This window comes from Podarcis pityusensis (assembly GCF_964106645.2).
Source record: "Podarcis pityusensis genome assembly, chromosome: 10".
In the NCBI taxonomy this organism is placed as follows: domain Eukaryota; kingdom Metazoa; phylum Chordata; class Lepidosauria; order Squamata; family Lacertidae; genus Podarcis; species Podarcis pityusensis.
In genome coordinates, this window is record NC_138035.1 from 75,450,739 (window position 1) to 75,470,502 (window position 19,764).

Below are 19,764 nucleotides of genomic sequence, written 5' to 3' on the forward strand. Positions count from 1 at the left end.
AAGGCTGCCTTGGTATTTCAGGAATGCGGTAGTCATGGTAACGTTGCTCTCTCCCTTCCCGCTTCTCCTGGGCCCGCGCTTCCTGCCTTACACCAATTGCAAGCACAGCCTTGGTCAGCTGATCCATCGACTGCGGGCGGGGTGCGCGGGAAAGCTCGTCCTTCACCGTTGGGGACAACCCCTCCTCGAACAGCATTTGAATGGGTTCAGAGTCCAAATCCCACCCGAGCCGGTGGACTAACATGGCAAAGCGTGACCAGTAGTCTCTAACTGACTGGTTCCCCTGTTTGCAGCCCATCAGTTCCCGCTGAGTCCCACTTTGCTGTACATCACTGGAATACATCGCATCCATCGCCTGGAAGAATTTCCTCAGGTCTTTCAAGGCGGCATTCTGCGTTGCCATTAGGGGCCTGATCCATTCTCTGGCCCCATCCTGCAGATGTCCGACAATATAGGCAACCCTCGCCCCATCGTCTGCAAAATCATTCTGTTGCAGTTCTAATGTGTACTCTATTTCCGTTCGAAACGCACTGTAGTCCTGGGGTTTCCCTCCAAACTTGTGTACCAGTCCCGGTACCTTCCTTGCTACGGGGGTGGGTCTGACCTGAGCATCCTTTCGTCCAGCCGCGCCGTCAGCAGAGCCACATGCTGCTCCAAATCTCGGTTCCTCTCCACCAGATTTTGCACTCCAGCTGCTCCCTCCGTGGTGCCAGCTTCTCCGGTTTTGCTCATGATGCTGCCTGCCTGTCACTGTGCACGAGCGACGTCAGGGACTGACGGGTTGCTGTAAAGAGTATGGGTTGCTCGTGCGTAAGTTGCCGCCTCTCCTGGCTTTGTTGCCTTGTTAAACCTTTCTGTCTGGACAGCCCTTCACTTTGTGGCTGCCTCAGTCGCTAGCAGAATCCGTCAGTGGGCGTTTCTGAAACCTTTTCCAACATAAAAGTTGTTTGACACCCAGTCTCCTCCTACTCTCTCTGCGCGGAAGTCTTCTGCGCAGGGAGGGCGTGGGTAGCGGAGGACCCGTGCTCTCCCCGCTGGTGTCCGGTGAAGAGTCTGGGAGCCCTCTCGCCAATTCCCCCATCTGCCCCTCCTTATTCCTGGTGTTGCGCTGAATTGCTTCCCCATCCTGACAGTAAGAGCTGTTCGACAGTGGAATTTGCTGCCAAGGAGTGTGGTGGAGTCTCCTTCTTTGGAGGTCTTTAAGCAGAGGCTTGACAACCATATGTCAGGAGTGCTCTGATGGTGTTTCCTGCTTGGCAGGGGGTTGGACTCGATGGCCCTTGTGGTCTCTTCCAACTCTATGATTCTATGATTCTATGATCTGCTGAGCTGCCTTTCTCCCTGCTGGGCCCTTCTCCAGCATCATTTGAGAGCCTCCCCTCCGCCTCTAGCTCCGACTAGTTCCCTGACAACATGTATTTAGAACATTTTAGCGTTTATATTTTATACTAACAGAAAATGTAATAAAAAATATTTTAAAAGTTTAAAACTCATTTTTAAATAAAGTTCATTAGATTTTTCCATTAACACAACATACATTTTAATATTTAAAAATGCATATTAGGCACGCTGAATGAACATTTTAAAGCAGAGGTTTTCAAACTTTTTGAATCCACTGTTCCCTTGACCAACTACATTCTTTCTGTGGCTCCCCTGTGGGGAAACGTGCTCCAAGCCTCAGGATCCCAGTTATGTCCCCCCTTGCCTGCAGAACAAGCAACCCCTCACCCTTTTCAAACATCCTCTCTTGTGGGGTGTTCCCTCAGCCTCCTCTCGTCTCCCCTCTCCATCGCCACCCTCTGCCCAACCCAAAGAGAGGGGCCTCCTCACACAGGCCTGGGAAGAGGATGTCCCAAGCCTCAGAGGCCCAATGGAGACCAGTACCTTACTCACTTTGGGAGGGAGAAGTGACGGCAGCAGGCACCGCTGGGTCTGTGTGGCGAAAAGGCTCCCCTTTGGTCCCAGGCACTCAGCTCCCAAGCAGGCCTTGCACACAGCAAGCACAAGAAAGGCCAGTGTGGCCCCTTCCTTCCTTCCTGGCCCAGCAGCGGAGCAAGCTGATCAAGCGCCCGGGGCGGCTTATGTGCCCTGCGCCCAGGGGTGGGGCCAGCCACCTGCAGGGGGGGCAGCTGCCCGTGGGGCGGGGCAAGCCGGGGCAGGACGGACACTCCGTGGGGCCTCCTGCATTGCAGGGGGCTGGACTAGATCTTCATGGTCCCTTCAAACTCCATAATTCTGACTCGCAGTGCCAATCTGCACTAATCCAGATTTACACAATGAATAAATCATATCTTTGGTTTTTAAAATGAAAGCTTGTTAACAGTTTGCATTCTGCATTCTCTCATGATATTTTCTGTTAAAAAAACTGTTGCTCAATTATCCTGTTTCTGCAAAATGTACGGCATGTGATAGACTATACATACTTTTGGCCTTTAGATCTAAAGTTCAAGCAATTGGGTGGGTGGGTCTGGGCAGATAGAGATATACACTTAACACTTAATGGGATGTTTCCCTTTGTCACCCACTGGTGCAGACCAGCATGTTCTGATGTATTTATCAGTAGAAATTGCAGAGGTTACACAATGGGCAATCTAATGAGCAATTCTTTACCACTTTCAAACTCTATTAAAACAACAACTGTGATTCACACCACTGGGAAGTCAGGGAAAGTCTTGGGAAGTGATAGAACATTTCACAACTTTCACATTGTTAATTATGTTTCTGAAGTGAGAGATTCAGTGGGTTAAAAAAGAAGAGAAAAAATTCTCAGTCTGAAAAATATTAACAAGCACAACCGCTCTCTTCACCACAGAAAACAACTGGGGTCACATAAGGTCCCTTGGCTGGCGCCCCACAAGTAGCATTATCACCGGCCTCTTGCTGTGAAACCAACCCCCTCTAGTGGTTTTCTCACATCTCAGCTTTAGCACACAAACTGTGAAGTGTTTGTGTTCTTGTTCTAAATCAAACTAGTTCTATGAAAGTTTTGAAAAGTCCTACACCCTGATTCAGAAGCCTCTCTTGTATTAGAATGGGATAGCAACTGACTAGCACTCATAGAAATTCAGTATTTAGGATTATAGAAACGCTGTAATTTTGAAGAATCCAGTCCTGAATTTTGTTTCCCTCAGACCAAGGCTATAAAGCACTATAATTGCCAGGCATGAGTGGCTTTGGCACAACCCCTTAGTCCTCAACCTCTGCTGAAACTATGCCTAGTAATCAATAATCAATTGGATTTCTATTATTTCCTGCTTACCCTCCCCTCCCTCTTCCATCTCTCCCTCTTTTATCTCCCCTGTGTTGGACTTCATAGTCTCTTGAGACAGATGGATGCCAAGAAACAACAACGACAACAATGTGATTATTTTAATACTTAGCATTTCAGGGAGTCCTGCCCCCCCCCCCCCCGCAGCAGCAACAGGAATCCTTGACTGTTGCAAGGATCCTCCCACTCCTGAATTTTTGATTCCTAGAATAGACTTAGTGGCCACACTAAGCCAGAGACAGTTAAGTCCAGTCGCAAACGACTCTGGGGTTGTGGCGCTCATCTTGCTTTTCTGGCTGAGGGAGCAGACGTTTGTCCACAGACAGTTTTTCCAGGTCATGTGGCCAGCATGACTAAGCCGCTTCTGGCGAACCAGAGCAGCACACGGAAACGCCATTTACCTTCCCACCAGAGTGGTACCTATTTATCTACTTGCACTTTAACGTGCTTTCAAACTGTTGGAGAGCAAGAGCAGGGACCGAGCAACGGGAGCTCACCCTGTCACGAGGATTCAAACCTCCGACCTTCCGATCAGCAAGCCCTAAGTTTAGTGGTTTAGACCACAGCACCACCCGCGTCCCTATATACACCCGCATCTTTATGCATTACATTACTATAAATACGGCATGAAATACCACAGCTAATATTGTACAACAAAAATATTTTTGCTCTTTAGATCAAAGAGAACAGACATACCTCTTCCACAAAGCTTTCCTTCTTGTCAAGCATTTCTTGTAATGTCTGGAGAATTTTAATACAGAGTTTTTCTTCCTTCTCCATTAGCCTTTTTGTATGATTTATCAGCCTTAAAGTAAAACATGAGACAAAATATCACACCAAATGGGGTTAGTCTCATTCTGATGATTTTCTAATCACTTGGATACTTTTCATTATATTGGCAAAAACTAATGAGGTTCCCAAACTTACCCCCCCCCCCAAAGAACCACATGAAAATTGCTAAGGTCTTAGCAGGTTTTTTATTTTTCTGCCGATTACAGCAATTTTAATGAACCGTGCTAGAAAACTGCAATTTTTGTTGTAGGTCTTTTTTTTTTAATTTCTCTTTATTAATTTTCATACACACATATGTACAGAAAATAAATTATTCACGAAAAAAAACAATAATAAGAACAACATAACTTAATTATAAGGGGGGGGGGGGAACAAAGACAAACATGTAAATTATTGACTTCCCTCCACCTCAGTTTTGGGTAATGTAATACATTTCCCCCCGCAGTTTTTCTTTAAAACTTTTGTATGTCGAAGGGTTATATTAAGCCTACTGTGATCTTTGGATTTTTTAAATCTACTTCAATATAGGTTATGAATTTATTCCATTCTTTAATAAACTTTGTTTCTTTCTGGTGTCTAATTTTTTGTGTTAATTTTGCCAATTCTGAATATTCAAATAGTTTACTTTGCCAATCTCTTACTGTTGGGATATTGATTGATTTCCAATTTTGGGCGATTAAAATTCTAGCAGCTGTTGTTGCGTACTGGAATAAGGTCTGGTCCTCTTTCTTAATTTCATTGCCAATCATTCCCAGAAGAAAATTTTCAGGTTTTTTAACAAAAGTATATTTAAACATTATTTTTAGTTCATTATAAATGAGCTCCCAGAAGTTCTTGATTTTTTCACAAGTCCACCACATGTGGTAAAAACTACCTTCCTTGTTTTTACACCTCCAGCACATTTTATCTCCATTCTTATAGATTTTTCCTAATTTTACAGGGGTGATGTACCATCTGTACATCATTTTTTCCATGTTTTCTCTTAAGGCAACACAAGCAGTGAACTTCATATCTTTATTCCAGAGCTTAATCCAACTATCGTATTCCAAATTATATCCCAGATCTATTGCCCATTTCACCATAACTTCTTTTATTTCCTCGTCCTTAGTATCCCATTCTAACAGTTGATTATACATTTTTGATAAGAGTTTTGAATTTCCTTCCAGTATTTCTATCTGGAATCTTGATTTTTTTTCGTTTATCCCGATCTTTTTATCTTCTGTCCACAGTGCATTAATTTGATGGAATTATAACCAACTTGTTAATTTATCTCCTAGTTCTTCATACGTTTTGATCTGCCAACCTTTTTCTGTTCTCACCAATAAATCTTCATATGTCCATCTCTTACCTTCTATGTTTTTTTAATTGTTAAGATATCTATTGGTGATAACCACCAGGGAGTTTTCCTTTCAAGAAGATTTTTTATTTCTTTCCCAAACCTCTAGCAGAGGTCCTCTAATGATGTGACTGGAGAATTCTTTATGTACTTTTGCTTTATTATGCCACAAATATGCGTGCCAACCGAATCTGGTGTTAAAGCCTTCTAAATCTAGTAGGTCAGTGTTTTTTATTACAATCCATTCTTTAATCCAACAGAGGCATGAGGCCTCATAATACAATTTCAAATTCGGTACCGCAAAACCTCCTCTTTCTCTTCTATCTGTAAGCAATTTAAATTTAATTCTAGGCCTTTTTCCCTGCCAAATGAATTTAGATAAAATTTTCTGCCAATCTTTAAATACTTTATTTCCTCTTATCACCGGAATATTTTGAAATAGAAATAACAACTTTGGAAGTATATTCATCTTAATTGCGGCCATTCTTCCTGACCATGATAATTTTATTCTGTTCCATATATCTAAATCTTTTTTAATTTCTTTCCAGGTTGTTTCATAATTGTCCATCATTAAATTTATGTTCTTCATAGTTAGCCAAATTCCCAGGTATTTTACTTTTTTTACCGCTTTAATTCCAATTTTAGCCTCCAGCTGGTTTTTCATAACTTCTTCCATGTTCTTCGTCATCATTTTAGTTTTTGATTTGTTTAACTTAAAACCCGATAACTTTCCAAATTCTTCTAACAATTCTATTACCTTATGGACACTTTTTTGTGGATCTTCTAATGATACCATCAGATCATCAGCGTATGCTTTCAATTTGTATTCTTTTTTCCCAATTTTAATTCCACGTATTTCTGGAGTTGTTCTTATCTTATTTGCTATAATTTCTAGTATCATTATAAATAAAAGAGGTGATAGAGGGCACCCCTGTCTCGTACCCTTTGAAATTTCGAAATAATCAGTTAAATCATTATTAATAATCAATTTTGCTTTCTGGCTTGAGTAAATAGCTTTTATCCCTTCCAGGAAGGTGCCCTCTATCCCTACTGTTTCTAGACATCTTACAAGGAATTGCCAAGATACATTATCGAAGGCCTTTTCGGCGTCAATAAAAATTAGTGCCGCAGGTATTTTATTCTTGGCCTCTAGATATTCAATGATGTTAATTATATGTCTTACGTTGTCTTTTAATTGTCTATTGGGTAAGAATTCGACTTGATCTGTATGGATGAGGTTTCTTAAACATTTCTTAAGACGGTTGGCCATTACTTCCGCAAATAATTTATAATCATTATTTAATAATGATATTGGTCTGTAGTTTTTCATATCTAATTTATCTGTGTCTGGCTTAGATATTAATGTAATATAGGCTTCCTTCCAAGAGTCTGGTGTCTTTCCGCCGCTTAAGATGTTATTCGCTACTTCGCACAGCACCGGGGCTAAATATTCCTCTAGAACTTTGTAGTATTTAGCTGAAAGGCCATCAGGCCCTGGAGCCTTTCCTAATTTCATTCTTTTTATCGCATCCTGGATTTCTTCAATTTTTATAGGATTATTTAATTGTGTTATTTCTTCTTCTGTTAATCCTTTTAGTCTATTTTCTTCTAAATATTTCTTTATTTCTGTGCAGTCTTCTTTTTCTCTTTTGTATAATTTTCCATAAAATTTGTTGTTGTTTTTTTAAATAATTTTTATTAAAGTTTTAAACAAAGAAAAAAGAAAAACAACACACATGAAAAAACAATACAAAATTTAACAATAAAAACACAAAACATAACAATTAAAAACCAACTCTCTTTTCCATTCCCAATTTTAAATTACTTATTTTCTGGACTTCCTCATACCTCCCTATTTTGTATTCCAATCTACATTATTTGTCCAGCAGTTTCTATTCCACTTTTTTAAACCCAATCTTTAGTTTAATAAAATATTAAAATATATAATTTCATCTTTTTTAAGCCTAATCCTTGTTCTTAATGTCATATACCTTTAAATTTTTCCTTTTTATTATCAAATTTCCATTTCTTTAAACATCTTTAATCTTGATCTTTAATCTTAATCTATCCTTAACTTTAACCCGTACAGCTGGAAACCACTTATTTTCAATCCAACATCATTCTAACATTCCTTAATTTTGCAGTGTTTCTGAAGATAGTCTTTGAATTTCTTCCAGTCTTCCTCCACCGACTCTTCTCCCTGGTCACGGATTCTGCCAGTCATTTCTGCCAATTCCATATAGTCCATAAGTTTCATCTGCCATTCCTCCAGCGTGGGAAGTTCTTGTGTCTTCCAATACTTTGCGATGAGTATTCTTGCTGCTGTTGTTGCATACATAAAGAAAGTTCTATCCTTTTTTAACACCATTTGGCCCACTATGCCCAGGAGAAAGGCCTCTGGTTTCTTAGGAAAGGTATACTTAAATACCTTTTTTAATTCATTATATATCTTTTCCCAGAAAGCCTTAATCTTTGGACACGTCCACCAAAGGTGAAAAAATGTACCTTCAGTTTCTTTACATTTCCAACATTTGTTATCGGGCAAGTGATAAATTTTCGCAAGCTTGACTGGGGTTATGTACCACCTATATATCATTTTCATAATATTCTCTCTTAAGGCATTACATGCCATAAATTTCATACCTGTGGTCCATAACTGTTCCCAGTCAGCAAACATAATGTTATGTCCAACGTCCTGTGCCCATTTAATCATAGCCGATTTTACCGTTTCATCTTGAGTATTCCATTTCAGCAGCAAGTTATACATTCTTGACAAATTCTTAGTTTTGGGTTCTAACAATTCTGTTTCTAATTTGGATCTTTCCACCTGGAAGCCAATTTTCCTGTCCAATTTAAATGCCTCCATTATCTGATAATAATGAAGCCAGTCTCGCACTTTGTTTTTTAGTTTTTCAAAACTGCAATTTCAGTCTATCTCCGTCTTGTTCCAAAATTTCCCAATATTTCGGCCATTTGACCTCCATATTGACCTTTTTCAAGGCTTTCGCTTCCATTGGTGACAGCCACCTTGGGGTTTTGTTTTCTAACAAATCCTTATATCTTAACCAAACATTGAATAACGCTTTCCTAACAATGTGATTTTTAAATGCTTTATGTGCTTTGACCTTATCATACCATAGATATGCATGCCATCCAAATACATTATTAAAACCTTCCAAGTCCAAAATGTCTGTGTTTTCAAGAAGTAGCCATTCTTTCAACCAGCAAAAGGCTGCTGATTCATAATAAAGTTTAAGGTCTGGCAGGGCAAATCCACCTCTTTCCTTTGCATCTGTTAGTATTTTAAATTTTATTCTAGGCTTCTTGCCCTGCCAGACAAATTTAGAGATATCTTTCTGCCACCTCTTGAAACAATCCATTTTGTCCACAATCTGCAAAGTTTGAAACAAGAACAACATTCTAGGCAATACATTCATCTTTATCGCAGCAATACGGCCTAGCAGTGAAAGCTTCAAATTTGACCAAATTTCTAAATCTTTTTTCACTTCTGACCAACATTTTTCATAATTATCTTTAAATAGATTCCCATTTTTTGCTGTCATGTTAATCCCCAGGTTAATCCCCAGGTTAATCATGTTAATCCCCAACTTTCTTGACCACTGTTAAACCTGTCTCATTCTGAAACCTCTCTCTTTCAAACGGTGTTAAATTTTTCTCTAAAACCTTGGTTTTTGATTTGTTCAATTTGAATCCTGCCACTTGACCAAATTCTTGAATCAGTTCTAAAACCCTTTTTGTACTAGATTCTGGCTCCTGTAACGTCAATACTAAGTCATCTGCAAATGCTCTCAATTTATAATGTTTAATTCCGACCTGTATACCTTTAACCATCTGGTCCCTTCTGATCATATTCAGCAGAACCTCCAGGACCGAAATAAAAAGTAGTGGGGAAATTGGGCAACCTTGTCGTGTCCCTTTTTCAATTTTAAGTTCTTCTGTAACAACATTATTTACAATTAGTTTAGCCTTTTGTTCTGAATAAATTGCACTTATACCATTCTCAAAACCTTGGCCTACCCCCATACCCTGTAGATTCTTCTTCATAAAATTCCAAGAAATATTGTCAAAGGCTTTCTCCGCGTCTACAAATATCAACACTGCTTTAGTGTTAATATTCACTTCTAGCTTTTCCAGAATATCGATTATATTCCTCAAATTATCGGACAAATGTCTTCCTGGGAGAAAGCCCGCTTGGTCTTTATGAATCTCTTCCAACAGCACCTTCTTAAATCTCTTCGCCAAAATATCTGCAAAAATTTTATAATCCACATTAAGTAATGATATAGGGCGGTAGTTCTTAAGTTGTGTCTTTTCAGTCTCTGTTTTTGGTACAAGTGTAATATACGCTTCTTTCCACGACTCTGGTGCCCTCTTCCCCTCCATAATTTCGTTGCAGACCTCTTTCAATGGTTGAACTAACCATTCTTTTAAAGATCTATAGTATGTAGAGGTCAAGCCGTCTGGTCCTGGAGATTTACCCAGTTGCATATTTTGAATGGCACCTTCTATTTCCTGTTCAGTTATTCTGTCGTTCAAAATTAGTCTCTTTTCTTGGGATATTTTTTGTAATCCATTTGTTTTCAAAAATTGGTCTAAATCTGTTTCTTTCACTGGCCCTTGAGTATATAGTCTTTTAAAATACTTCTGGAAACAACTTCTGATCTCTGCAGGGTTCTGTATATTCCTTCCTTCCACTTCTAAATTCGTAATCGTATTTAATTTTTGTCTCTTTTTCATTTGCCATGCCAACAATTTACCACATTTATTAGCCGATTCAAAAGTCTTTTGTCTCATTTGTTTAATCTTCCACTCTATTTCCTGATTCATTATTTTCATATATTGTACTTGATGTAACTTTAACTCTCTCAAAATCTCTTGAGATTTAGGATTTACTCGCAGTCTTTTTTCACATTCATTCATTTTATTCATAATTTTATCCTTCTTTTCATTTTGAGTTTTTTTCTTTATCGCATTCTGTTGTATTAGGAACCCTCTCATAACAGCTTTACTTGCGTCCCAGATTACTCTTTTCTCCACGTTGGAACTGAGATTTATCTCAAAATAGTCTCTTAGAGTTTTTTGGGCCTTCTTAAGAAATTCTCCATCTCTAAATAAGGTGTCATTCATCTTCCATCTGAAGGAGCCAGTTGGTGTTAGTCTCATTTCCATCTTAACAGCATTATGGTCGGAGCAGATTTTCGGGCAGATTTCCACCTTTCTTGTCTTTGGTGCCATTCCTCTAGTTATCCAAATTTGGTCAATTCTTGTCCAAGTCATTTTGGCTTCAGAAAAGAAGGTTCCCTCTTTTGCCAAGGGGTTTCTAATTCTCCAAATGTCCACTAAGTCCAAGTTGTCTGTCAAGTCAAAAAAGGTTTTCGGTAGTCTACCATCTTTGGTGACTACCTGTCTTTGTGCCTTGTCCATATAAGTAGATACCACTCCATTCATATCTCCCATCAAAATCATGTTGTAATCCATATGGTCCATCAAGGTCTCATGCAACTTCTTAAAAAAATCAGATTTCCCATCATTTGGTGCGTAAACTCCTACAATCAAAAATTTTTCTCCTTGTGTTTGAATTTCAATTGCCACAAATCTTCCTTGGTCATCCTTAAAAACAAATTTTGGTGATAAATTGTCTTTTGCATAAATCACAACCCCTCTCTTTTTAACTTTATCTGACGAAATAAATTCCTGACCAAGTCTTTTGTTTATCAACAATTTCCTGTGTAATCTTGTTATGTGTGTTTCTTGTAGACAATTTAGGTCCAATTGTTCCTTTTTTAATATATGAAATACTGACTTCCTCTTCTGAGGGGAATTCAGACCCCGACAGTTCCATGTTAGAAGTTGCAGGGCCATGATGTTATTGTTTTAGTTCTCCTCCTACTGCACCTAGTGCCTGTTCCTCATCCGTCGGTGGTATCCCTTCTTTTGAAAGGTCTTTTGGTTCCGGAAATAGTTCTTTTTGTAGGTCTTCTCCGTGGTCTCTACAAAATTTGTCTTTGTCGTCTTCTGATCTTATTTTCCTCTTCTTTCCTTTGTAGCTAAAAGACAGGCCTTGAGGAAGTTCCCACCTGAAATTGATATTGTTCCTTCTCAGCAGGGTAACCAAGTCTTTATATTTTGATCTGAGATCCAGCAGATATTTCGGAATATCTTTGAATATTTCCACCCTTGTCCGATGGATTTCCAGTGCCTTCTTAAAATGTAGGCCCAAAATCTTATCTCTCTCTTCTTTTGTTCGAAAAGTGATCAGACAGTCTCTCACCTTCTTCTCTCCTCTTCTCCCAAGTCTAAAGGCATTTACTATTCTGAAACTGTCTTTTACCAATTCTGGATCCCAAAAGTCCAAAAATTCCTGCGTGAGAAATTCAGCTAGATTGTCCTTTTCCACCTCAGGTACCGATCTGACCCGAAGGTTCACTTGCTTCTCCTTCAAATCTATCATAGACAGAGTTAGTTTATGGTCTTCCAATTGTTTATGCAGTGTTGGTAATTCCTCTTGAACCTCTTTAACTTCCGTAGCAGAAGTTGTAGCAATTTCTTTAGCCTCTTCAGCAATCTGACGAATTGAGGCCGATTCCTCTAATAATTTCTGAATAGTCTCTGTGTTAGTATTTACTTTTTGGCCCAAATTATTTATGCTTACTGTATTCTGGTTAGTACTTGCTGTATTCTGGTTAATACTTGCTGTATTCTGATTAATACTTAATGTGTTTTGGTCAATCTTCTCAGAAGCCTCTGCTACTTGTTGACTTATTTTATTCAAAGATTCATTAACTTTGGCCAAAACCTGAGCAAAGGCTTCTTCACTTGTCGTACTTTTTACCTTTGATTGTGCCGATGAGGTTGTTGATGAGGTTCCAGAAGGGCCTGAGGCCGAAGCTCTCCTTTGTAATCCTTCTTCTGTGCGAAGAATCTTCCCAGATCTTGTTGTCAGAGCATCCGCTTTCTCTTTCCCCTCTGCCATTCCTTAGATAACGCCAAGGTCAGTCACGTATTTGAAGTTAAACAGTGGAAATTTCCTAGCCAGGCAGTGTGAGAACTCCTCAAATCTGCTACAGTTTCAATTGTAACAACTTGTAACAGTTCCAAGTTCCACTAGGGGGACACTGTAACAGTCATAAAAGTTCTTGGATACTTTAATTCCTTTTTTTTTCAAGCCCCCCTAGTTTATTCAGGGCGAAAACAGTCTATTCAAGATTTTTATCTTGAGACCAGGAGATATATATTCACATAAATTGTCCAAACTTTTATTTCTTGTGCTAGACTAGCTGTCAAAATATATTGCAAGACAGTACCTCTCTTTCTTTCCTGAGATCTGGAGATCCTTTCCCAGGGAGTTGAGTGGTGGTTCAATCCTTTCTTTTCCACCCTTTATGAAGAAATCATATCCACAATTCTCCCCCTTTTCCCTCAATTTGCAAAGGGAAAAGTCCAGGTTAGATGATTGGATTAAAGTCCGCTGAAACGTACTTTCCAGTTGCTTCCGCTTTCAAGTTCAATGCTTTATTTTATCTACAAATAAAGAGGCTGACTTCCTTTTTAAGCCTCTTTCCGTTTTCGGCCAGATTCCAATTTTATACAGTTCCAATTAAATTTGTATCCTACTCACGGATCGTTGATTTTCAGGTCCGGATTTTAAGGAAGAAAGGCAGCGCTCTCCGATCAACAGCTTGCGGCTTCACACCACGAACGAGCAGACAGCCCACAGCACAGCGCTCTCCCCGCTCCGCTTCAAAGCCCGTTGCCGGGCTTCCTACCGGGTTGGGGGGGCGCCAAATGTGCCCGCTGGGTCCCAGGCTCACAGGCTTCTCCCGCCTGTGATTTTTAGGGGTCCCCCGCTACGCCGAAAGCGGGATCCGACCCTTAATTCGCAGTGATATTTCCTCCCGATGGAGGAAATCCGCCATTAATCGCTGGCGCCGCCTCCGGAAGTCCAATTTTCCATAAAATTTGATGAAATTTTCCTTTATTTTCTTAGGTTCTTCCACAATTTGCTCTTCTATTCTTAATTTGTTGATCATATTTTGTTTTTTGTTTTTTCGTAATTGCCATGCTAGTAATTTTCCGGTTTTATTTGCTGATTCAAAGAATTTTTGCTTCCATAAGTTGATTCTCCATTCTACTTCTTGGCCTACTAAATTTGAGTATTGCGTTTGTAATATTCTATAAGTTTGTTTAACCTGCTCCTCAGTTGGGTTTATTGCTAGTTTTCTTTCTCAATCTCTTAATTGATTGAGTATTTCTTCTTCTTTTTGCTCTCTTAACTTTTTCCTATGGCTGTTCTGATTAATTAAAAATCCTCTTAACACTGCCTTACTGGCATCCCAAACTATCTCTATATTAGTCTCTTTATTTAAATTCATCTCAAAATAGTCTTTTAACGTTCTTTTGGCCTTCTCAATTATTTCCTCATTTTCAAACAGATAATCGTTCATTCTCCATCTGTATGTTCCTTGTAATCTGCTTTTTATCTCCAACGTTACTGAGCTATGATCTGAAAGAGTTCTGGGTTGGATTTCACATTTAAGTGCTCTTAATGTTAATTCTCTTGAGACCCATATTTGATCCAGCCTGGCCCAACTTTGGTGTGGTTCTGACAGGTGTGTATATTGTTTCGTTGTTGGATTTTTATGTCTCCAGATGTCTATCAGATCTAGATTTTCCACCAGATTATTAAATGTTCTTGGTAATTTCCCCTGCTTAAGTTTTCTTCTTTTCACGCTTCTATCTAATTCAGGTGTTGGCACGGCATTCAAATCTCCAAGTAAAATCATCTTATGATCCTCCAATTCTGTTAACATTTGTTCCAATTTTTTAAAGAATTCAGCTTTATTCATATTTGGTGCATAGACATTTATAACGTTAATCTTTTCTCCCTGATGGTTGATTTGTACTCCTAAGATCCTTCCTTCATCGTCCTTACATATTAATATTGGGTCCCATTTCTCCTTCACGTATATCACAACTCCTCTTTTTTTATTAGTGTCTGAATTAACAAACTCTACCCCCAACCTTTTATTTGCTAGTATATGTTTGTGTTTTTTTGCCACGTGTGTTTCCTGAAAACAGATCACATCATAATTTTTATTCTTTAACACCTTTTGAATTTTGTTCCTTTTAGATTTTTCGTTCAAACCATTAACATTCCAGGACAGAACCTTTAACGACATTATATTGTTTGACTTTAATTTATATTCTAGTTGACCTCTTCTCCGTTAACTCTTCTTCTTCCTCCTCCTCTTCTTCTCCACCTACTGCTCCTTCCTCTTCCACTTCCTCTTCTTCCTCTTCTCTCTCTCTCTTTTGCTTCTCTGTGTTTTTTACCTTCTTTTCCTTCCTCCTTTCTGTATATCTCCCTCCTCCGTACCTTTCTTCCCCTTTTCCAAGCTCCTTCTCATATCTTCTCAAAAAATTTTCTGCTTCTTGTGTATCTGTCAATCTGAATCTTTTATCTTTATAATAGAAGGTAATTCCTTCGGGGAACTCCCATCTATATTGTATATTGTTTCTCTGTAAGACACTTACTATTTGTCGGTATCCTTGTCTTTTACGCAAAAGTCTAATTGGTATTTCTTTGTATATAATAATTGTTCTGTTTTCAATTATTGATTTTTTCCGGTAACTTGTTCTTAATATCATATTTTTCATCTCAATTGAGTTGAAAATCATCAAACAATCACCAGGAGACTTTTTTAGTTTGAGCTGCTGGGGTTTCACCCTTATTCTAAATGCGCTTTCTACAGTACAGGCTACTTCTTACTCTTTTATTTCCAACCATTTTGCTAATTCTCTTATCATTTTTTCTTTTATATTCTCATTGATTTCTTCTTCTACTCCTCTGAATTTTAAATTGAGTTGTTTCTTACTGTCAGGGGTTCAGGAGCAGAGGCAAGGGCAAGGGAGGAAACAGAGAGCGAGGGAGAGGAGGCAGAAGAAAAGATGAGTGATGACGACGACCCGAGATCTCCGAGTCTTTCCAGTGAATCAGAAGATTCACAGAAAGGAGCACCAGTGGCCAGGGCAAGGGGGGAGCCTAGGGGGACACCCCAGGAAGATAGAGCCAGAGGGGACTCAGAGGGGAGCAGTTGGAAATCAGGACCAGCGTCACCGCCAGAGAGCAGGGAAGAGGAAGGGCGCCAGGGATCAAGCGCTGGCAGCTCACAACAGGGGGGAGGGCACGAGTCAGGAGTGGCCACACCTCCATCGGGGAGCGAAGAAACGGTCAGACGGAAGGTGGAAGGTTGGGCGCGCGTGCCAAGTTCAAATGCACAGGAAGGTGGCGCAGTAGGCAGCCCGGAAAGGGAGCCAGGTCCTAAAGCCCGCCGAAAGGAGGGAGAAGAGTCAGGGGGGTCAGCGTCAGCGTCAGAGGAATCCCGGAAGGAAGAGACCCCGGGGGGCAGAGGGACCCAGAGAAGAACAGTCAGGCGGAAAAGGTGGAGCAAGGCTAGGATATTAAGTTGGTGTACAAGGGGCGGAGACTCAGATGGAGCTTCGCCGATCTAACCATGAGACGTAGAGTTGCACGCAGCAGCTTGAGAATGGAAACTGTAACTCAATAAAGACTTTTATTTAATGATCGCTGGCTAGCGTGATCCTCTGTGAGCTAGGATCTGGAAGCAGCTCTGACAGTAAGCTCCATCCCTAGATTGTGGGCATCTACGTCCTCGCGGAGAGGAGAGAAAGCGGGTGCCTACTAGCGAGCTCACGAACGGCAGACAACATGACGGCCGAACAGCAGATAGTGGAACTCAGAGAAGCAGTGACACGACTGAATGCCGAGGCTCTTGCATCCAGGAAGAGAGAGGAGGACGCAGCTGCCGCCTACAGGGATCTCCAGGTCAGGTTGGAAGTGCTTACGAAGCAAGGGCAACTGACACCCAAACCGGAGGGGATTGGGTTGGGGAGACGAACAGGCGGTCTGGTCTCTCACTTCGATGGGAATTTGCAACAGTACCCCAACTTTAGAGCAGATGTAATGTGTGCACTGCAACTGCTGAACAAAGACTTTAGAGATGAGCAAGAGAAGGTGGGATTCATCATGTCCCATTTGCATGGAGATGCTAAAGCATGGCTGCGCAATTTGTGGAGAGATAAGGATCCGGCGCTCCAAAATGCGGATGCCTTTATTAAAGCGATGGATGGGTGCTTTTTATCAAGCATTGACGTGGATCTTGCTCGGCAGGAGATACATGGACTGAAGCAAGGGAGGGCCAGCGTAAGGCAGTACCATGCCCGCTTTTTCGCTTTGGTCAGTGCTCTGGAATGGGACAGAGATTCGGCTCCTGTAAGAGACCTGTTTTGGGAGGGATTGCACGGCTCGGTTAAAGATGAAATTGCGAGGGGGGAGAGACCCCGGACCACGCAGGAGATCGTTCAGAGGGCGCTGGCGGTGGGGGTGCGGCTGGAAGGACGTCCGTGGAGCAGGGACGAAGGGCGTGGAGGGCGCGAACCAGCCAGGGGCTCCTCCTTCCTTCCCAGAGAAGCAGCGCGTGCGCAATCCACGCCTCCGCCAGGAGGGGGAGCGGAACCTATGGAGGTTGGAGGTGCAAGGGCTCAGTCAGCAGCCAGAGCCCTAGCACCGGCAGCAGTGAAAGCGAAGCCTCCTAGAGGGAACAGGAAGTGTTACATCTGCGATGATCCACAGCATATGGCGAAAGAGTGTCCCCAGAGGCTCCACAAGCACACTGCAGCCTCAGCAATGGTAACTGCAGCAACGCAGCAAGGACAACCACAGCAGGGAAACGAAGGAGTCTGGTTGGAGGAAGAGGCACTGGGGCCCAACCAGACGTGTCAGTGAAGCAGTCCCCAGAGATTTTACAGCCCATGGACCCCCTCCCGCCCAAACCGGTAGTGAAGCTCACCGCGTCGCTCCAGCTGCCCAATGGAATCACCATGGACGTGCCAATCACCATTGACTCCGGAAGCAATGCGGACTTTATAGGGCAGGACTTTGTCGACCGGCACGCTATACAGTTGCTGCCTGCCACGCTGCCCCTGCAGGTTGTCACGGTGGATGGCAGGGAGCTGCTAGGGGGGCAAGTGGTGAAGCAGACGCCACCAATGGTGATGCGACTTGGGAATCACAGGGAAATCATCAGCTTCAATGTCACTCAACTATCGGACACGCCCATTGTATTGGGCATGAGTTGGCTGGACAAGCACAGCCCGACGCTGGCTTGGTACCAGAGGCAGCTGACCTTCGGCTCTTCCTTTTGCGCTGAACACTGCATCGTGCCCAGGCAGGAAGGAGGGGAAGAGGAGTCACAGCTGCAGCTAGGCACGCTGCAAGCGGTCCCCCACAAGTACGCAGAATTTTTGGAGGTTTTCTGCGAGAAAGAGGCAGACAGGCTACCCCCCCACAGACCATATGACTGCAAAATTGACCTGCTGCCGGGGGCGGCGCTGCCCAAAGGGAAGCTGTATTCCATGTCTGAGGACGAACTGCAGGAACTCAAAGAGTTCATAGATCATAATTTGGAGCGCGGTTTCATCCGAGAGTCCAAGGCAGCGGGGGGCAGTCCGGTATTCTTTGTTAAGAAGCGGGACACGCCCCAAAAAAGACTTGTAGTGGACTTTCGCATCTTGAACAGTGTGACCAAGCCATCGGACTTCCCCATGCCCCGAATCGACGACCTCCTCGCAAAGGTACGGAAGGGCAGAGTGTTCACCAAGTTGGACCTGCGAGGGGCATACAACCTCATTCGCATGCGGGAGGGAGATGAGTGGAAGACAGCCATGTTCACGCCCCTGGGCACCTACGAATATAGAGTTATGCCTTTTGGATTGCAAAATGGCTCCCACGTTTTTCAAGCTTTCATGCATCACGTGTTGGCGGGGCTCCTCTACAAGACGTGCGTCTGTTTCTTGGATGACATCCTGATCTTTTCGGAATCGCAGCAGGAGCATGACAGACACGTCAAGGAAGTGCTGAGCAGGCTACAGCAACATAGGCTTTACGCCAAGCTGGAGAAGTGCCAATTCGACGTGACCGAGGTGGATTTCCTGGGCTACAAGTTGTCTGATAAAGGGCTCGCCATGGACAGCGCCAAGGTCCGAGCAGTGTTGGATTGGAAAAGCCCACGCAACCGGAAGGAGGTCCAACGGTTTGTCGGCTTCGCGAACTTCTATCGCAAGTTTATCAAAGGCTTTGCGATGCAGACAGCGGCCATCACGGACACGCTCAGCTCCAAGAAAAAGAAGTTCATCTGGACAGAGCAGGCGGAGCAGTCCTTTCAGGCACTCAAGCGTCTCTTCGCGTCGGAAGAGCAGCTGCTTCATGTCAACCCCAGCAGGCCGATGAGGGTGGAGACAGACGCTTCGGACAGAGCCGTGGGAGCAGTCCTGCTGCAGAAAGACCCGCAGGGGGTTTGGAGGCCGGGAGCGTTTTACTCAAGGAAGCTCAGCAAGTCCGAACAGAACTACACCATCTGGGACAGGGAGTTGCTGGCCATTCATGCAGCGTTCAAAGCGTGGAGGCACTTCCTGATCGGCGCCAAGCACACGGTGCAGGTCTGCACGGACCACAAGAATCTAGAGCACTGGCGCACGGCACAGTTCCTGAACCAGAGGCAGATACGTTGGGCTGAGTTCTTTGCGAATTTCGACTTCCGAATAGAGTATGTCCCGGGGGACACCAACATCATGGCGGATGCTCTCTCCCGTAAGCCACAGTATCTGGAGGAGGCAACGCCAGCGGCCGCCATGCACATCTTCGCACCGACAGTGTGGGCGTGCGCGGCGGCAACAGTTGACCTGGATGCGGTGCGACGAGCGTTGCAGGATGACTCCTTCGCGCAAGCAAAGATGGCAGAGGTGCACAGGGGCACGGCAGCGACCGACGAGTTCCAGCTGCGAGATGGTTTGCTCATCCGTAAAGGGGCCATCTACGTGCCGGGAGACGAACTTCGCGCCAAGGTACTGCAGCAGCTGCACGACGCGCCCACTGCCGGGCACTTTGGCAAGGAGAAGACGGTGGAATTAGTAGCCAGAGACTTCTGGTGGCCCGGAATGAGAGGGGAAGTCGCGGACTACGTGGCGAGGTGTGACACCTGCCAGAGGGCCAAACCAGTGCACAGACCGCCGGCCGGACTGCTGGAACCGCTGCAAACTCCGTTCGAGCCATGGGAGAGAGTGGCCCTGGACTTTGTCACGGATCTGCCCAGCTCGAGGGGCAAGACGGCTGTGCTGGTGGTGGTGGATTTGTTCTCCAAGATGGCACATTTCATTCCGTGTGCGAAGGTGGCCACGGCGGAACAAACCGCCAAACTGTTCATAGACCACGTGTTCAAGGTTCACGGTCTGCCGCGGTCTATTCTGTCCGACCGAGGGCGACAGTTCA

At 43.0% G+C, this 19,764-nt stretch overlaps 1 protein-coding gene across 6 annotated transcripts in view; it reads right to left on the reverse strand.

Annotated features, from left to right (window-relative positions):
* The window catches only part of ITPR2 (inositol 1,4,5-trisphosphate receptor type 2), a 370,362-nt gene that overhangs the window by 133,910 nt on the left and 216,688 nt on the right, over positions 1 to 19,764 (reverse strand). For all 6 annotated transcript variants that reach the window (XM_081023379.1, XM_081023378.1, XM_081023377.1 and 3 more), the window contains one exon: positions 3,965 to 4,073. In XM_081023379.1, the coding sequence (XP_080879505.1) occupies positions 3,965 to 4,073 (109 nt within the window). The remainder of the gene's footprint in view (positions 1 to 3,964; positions 4,074 to 19,764) is intronic.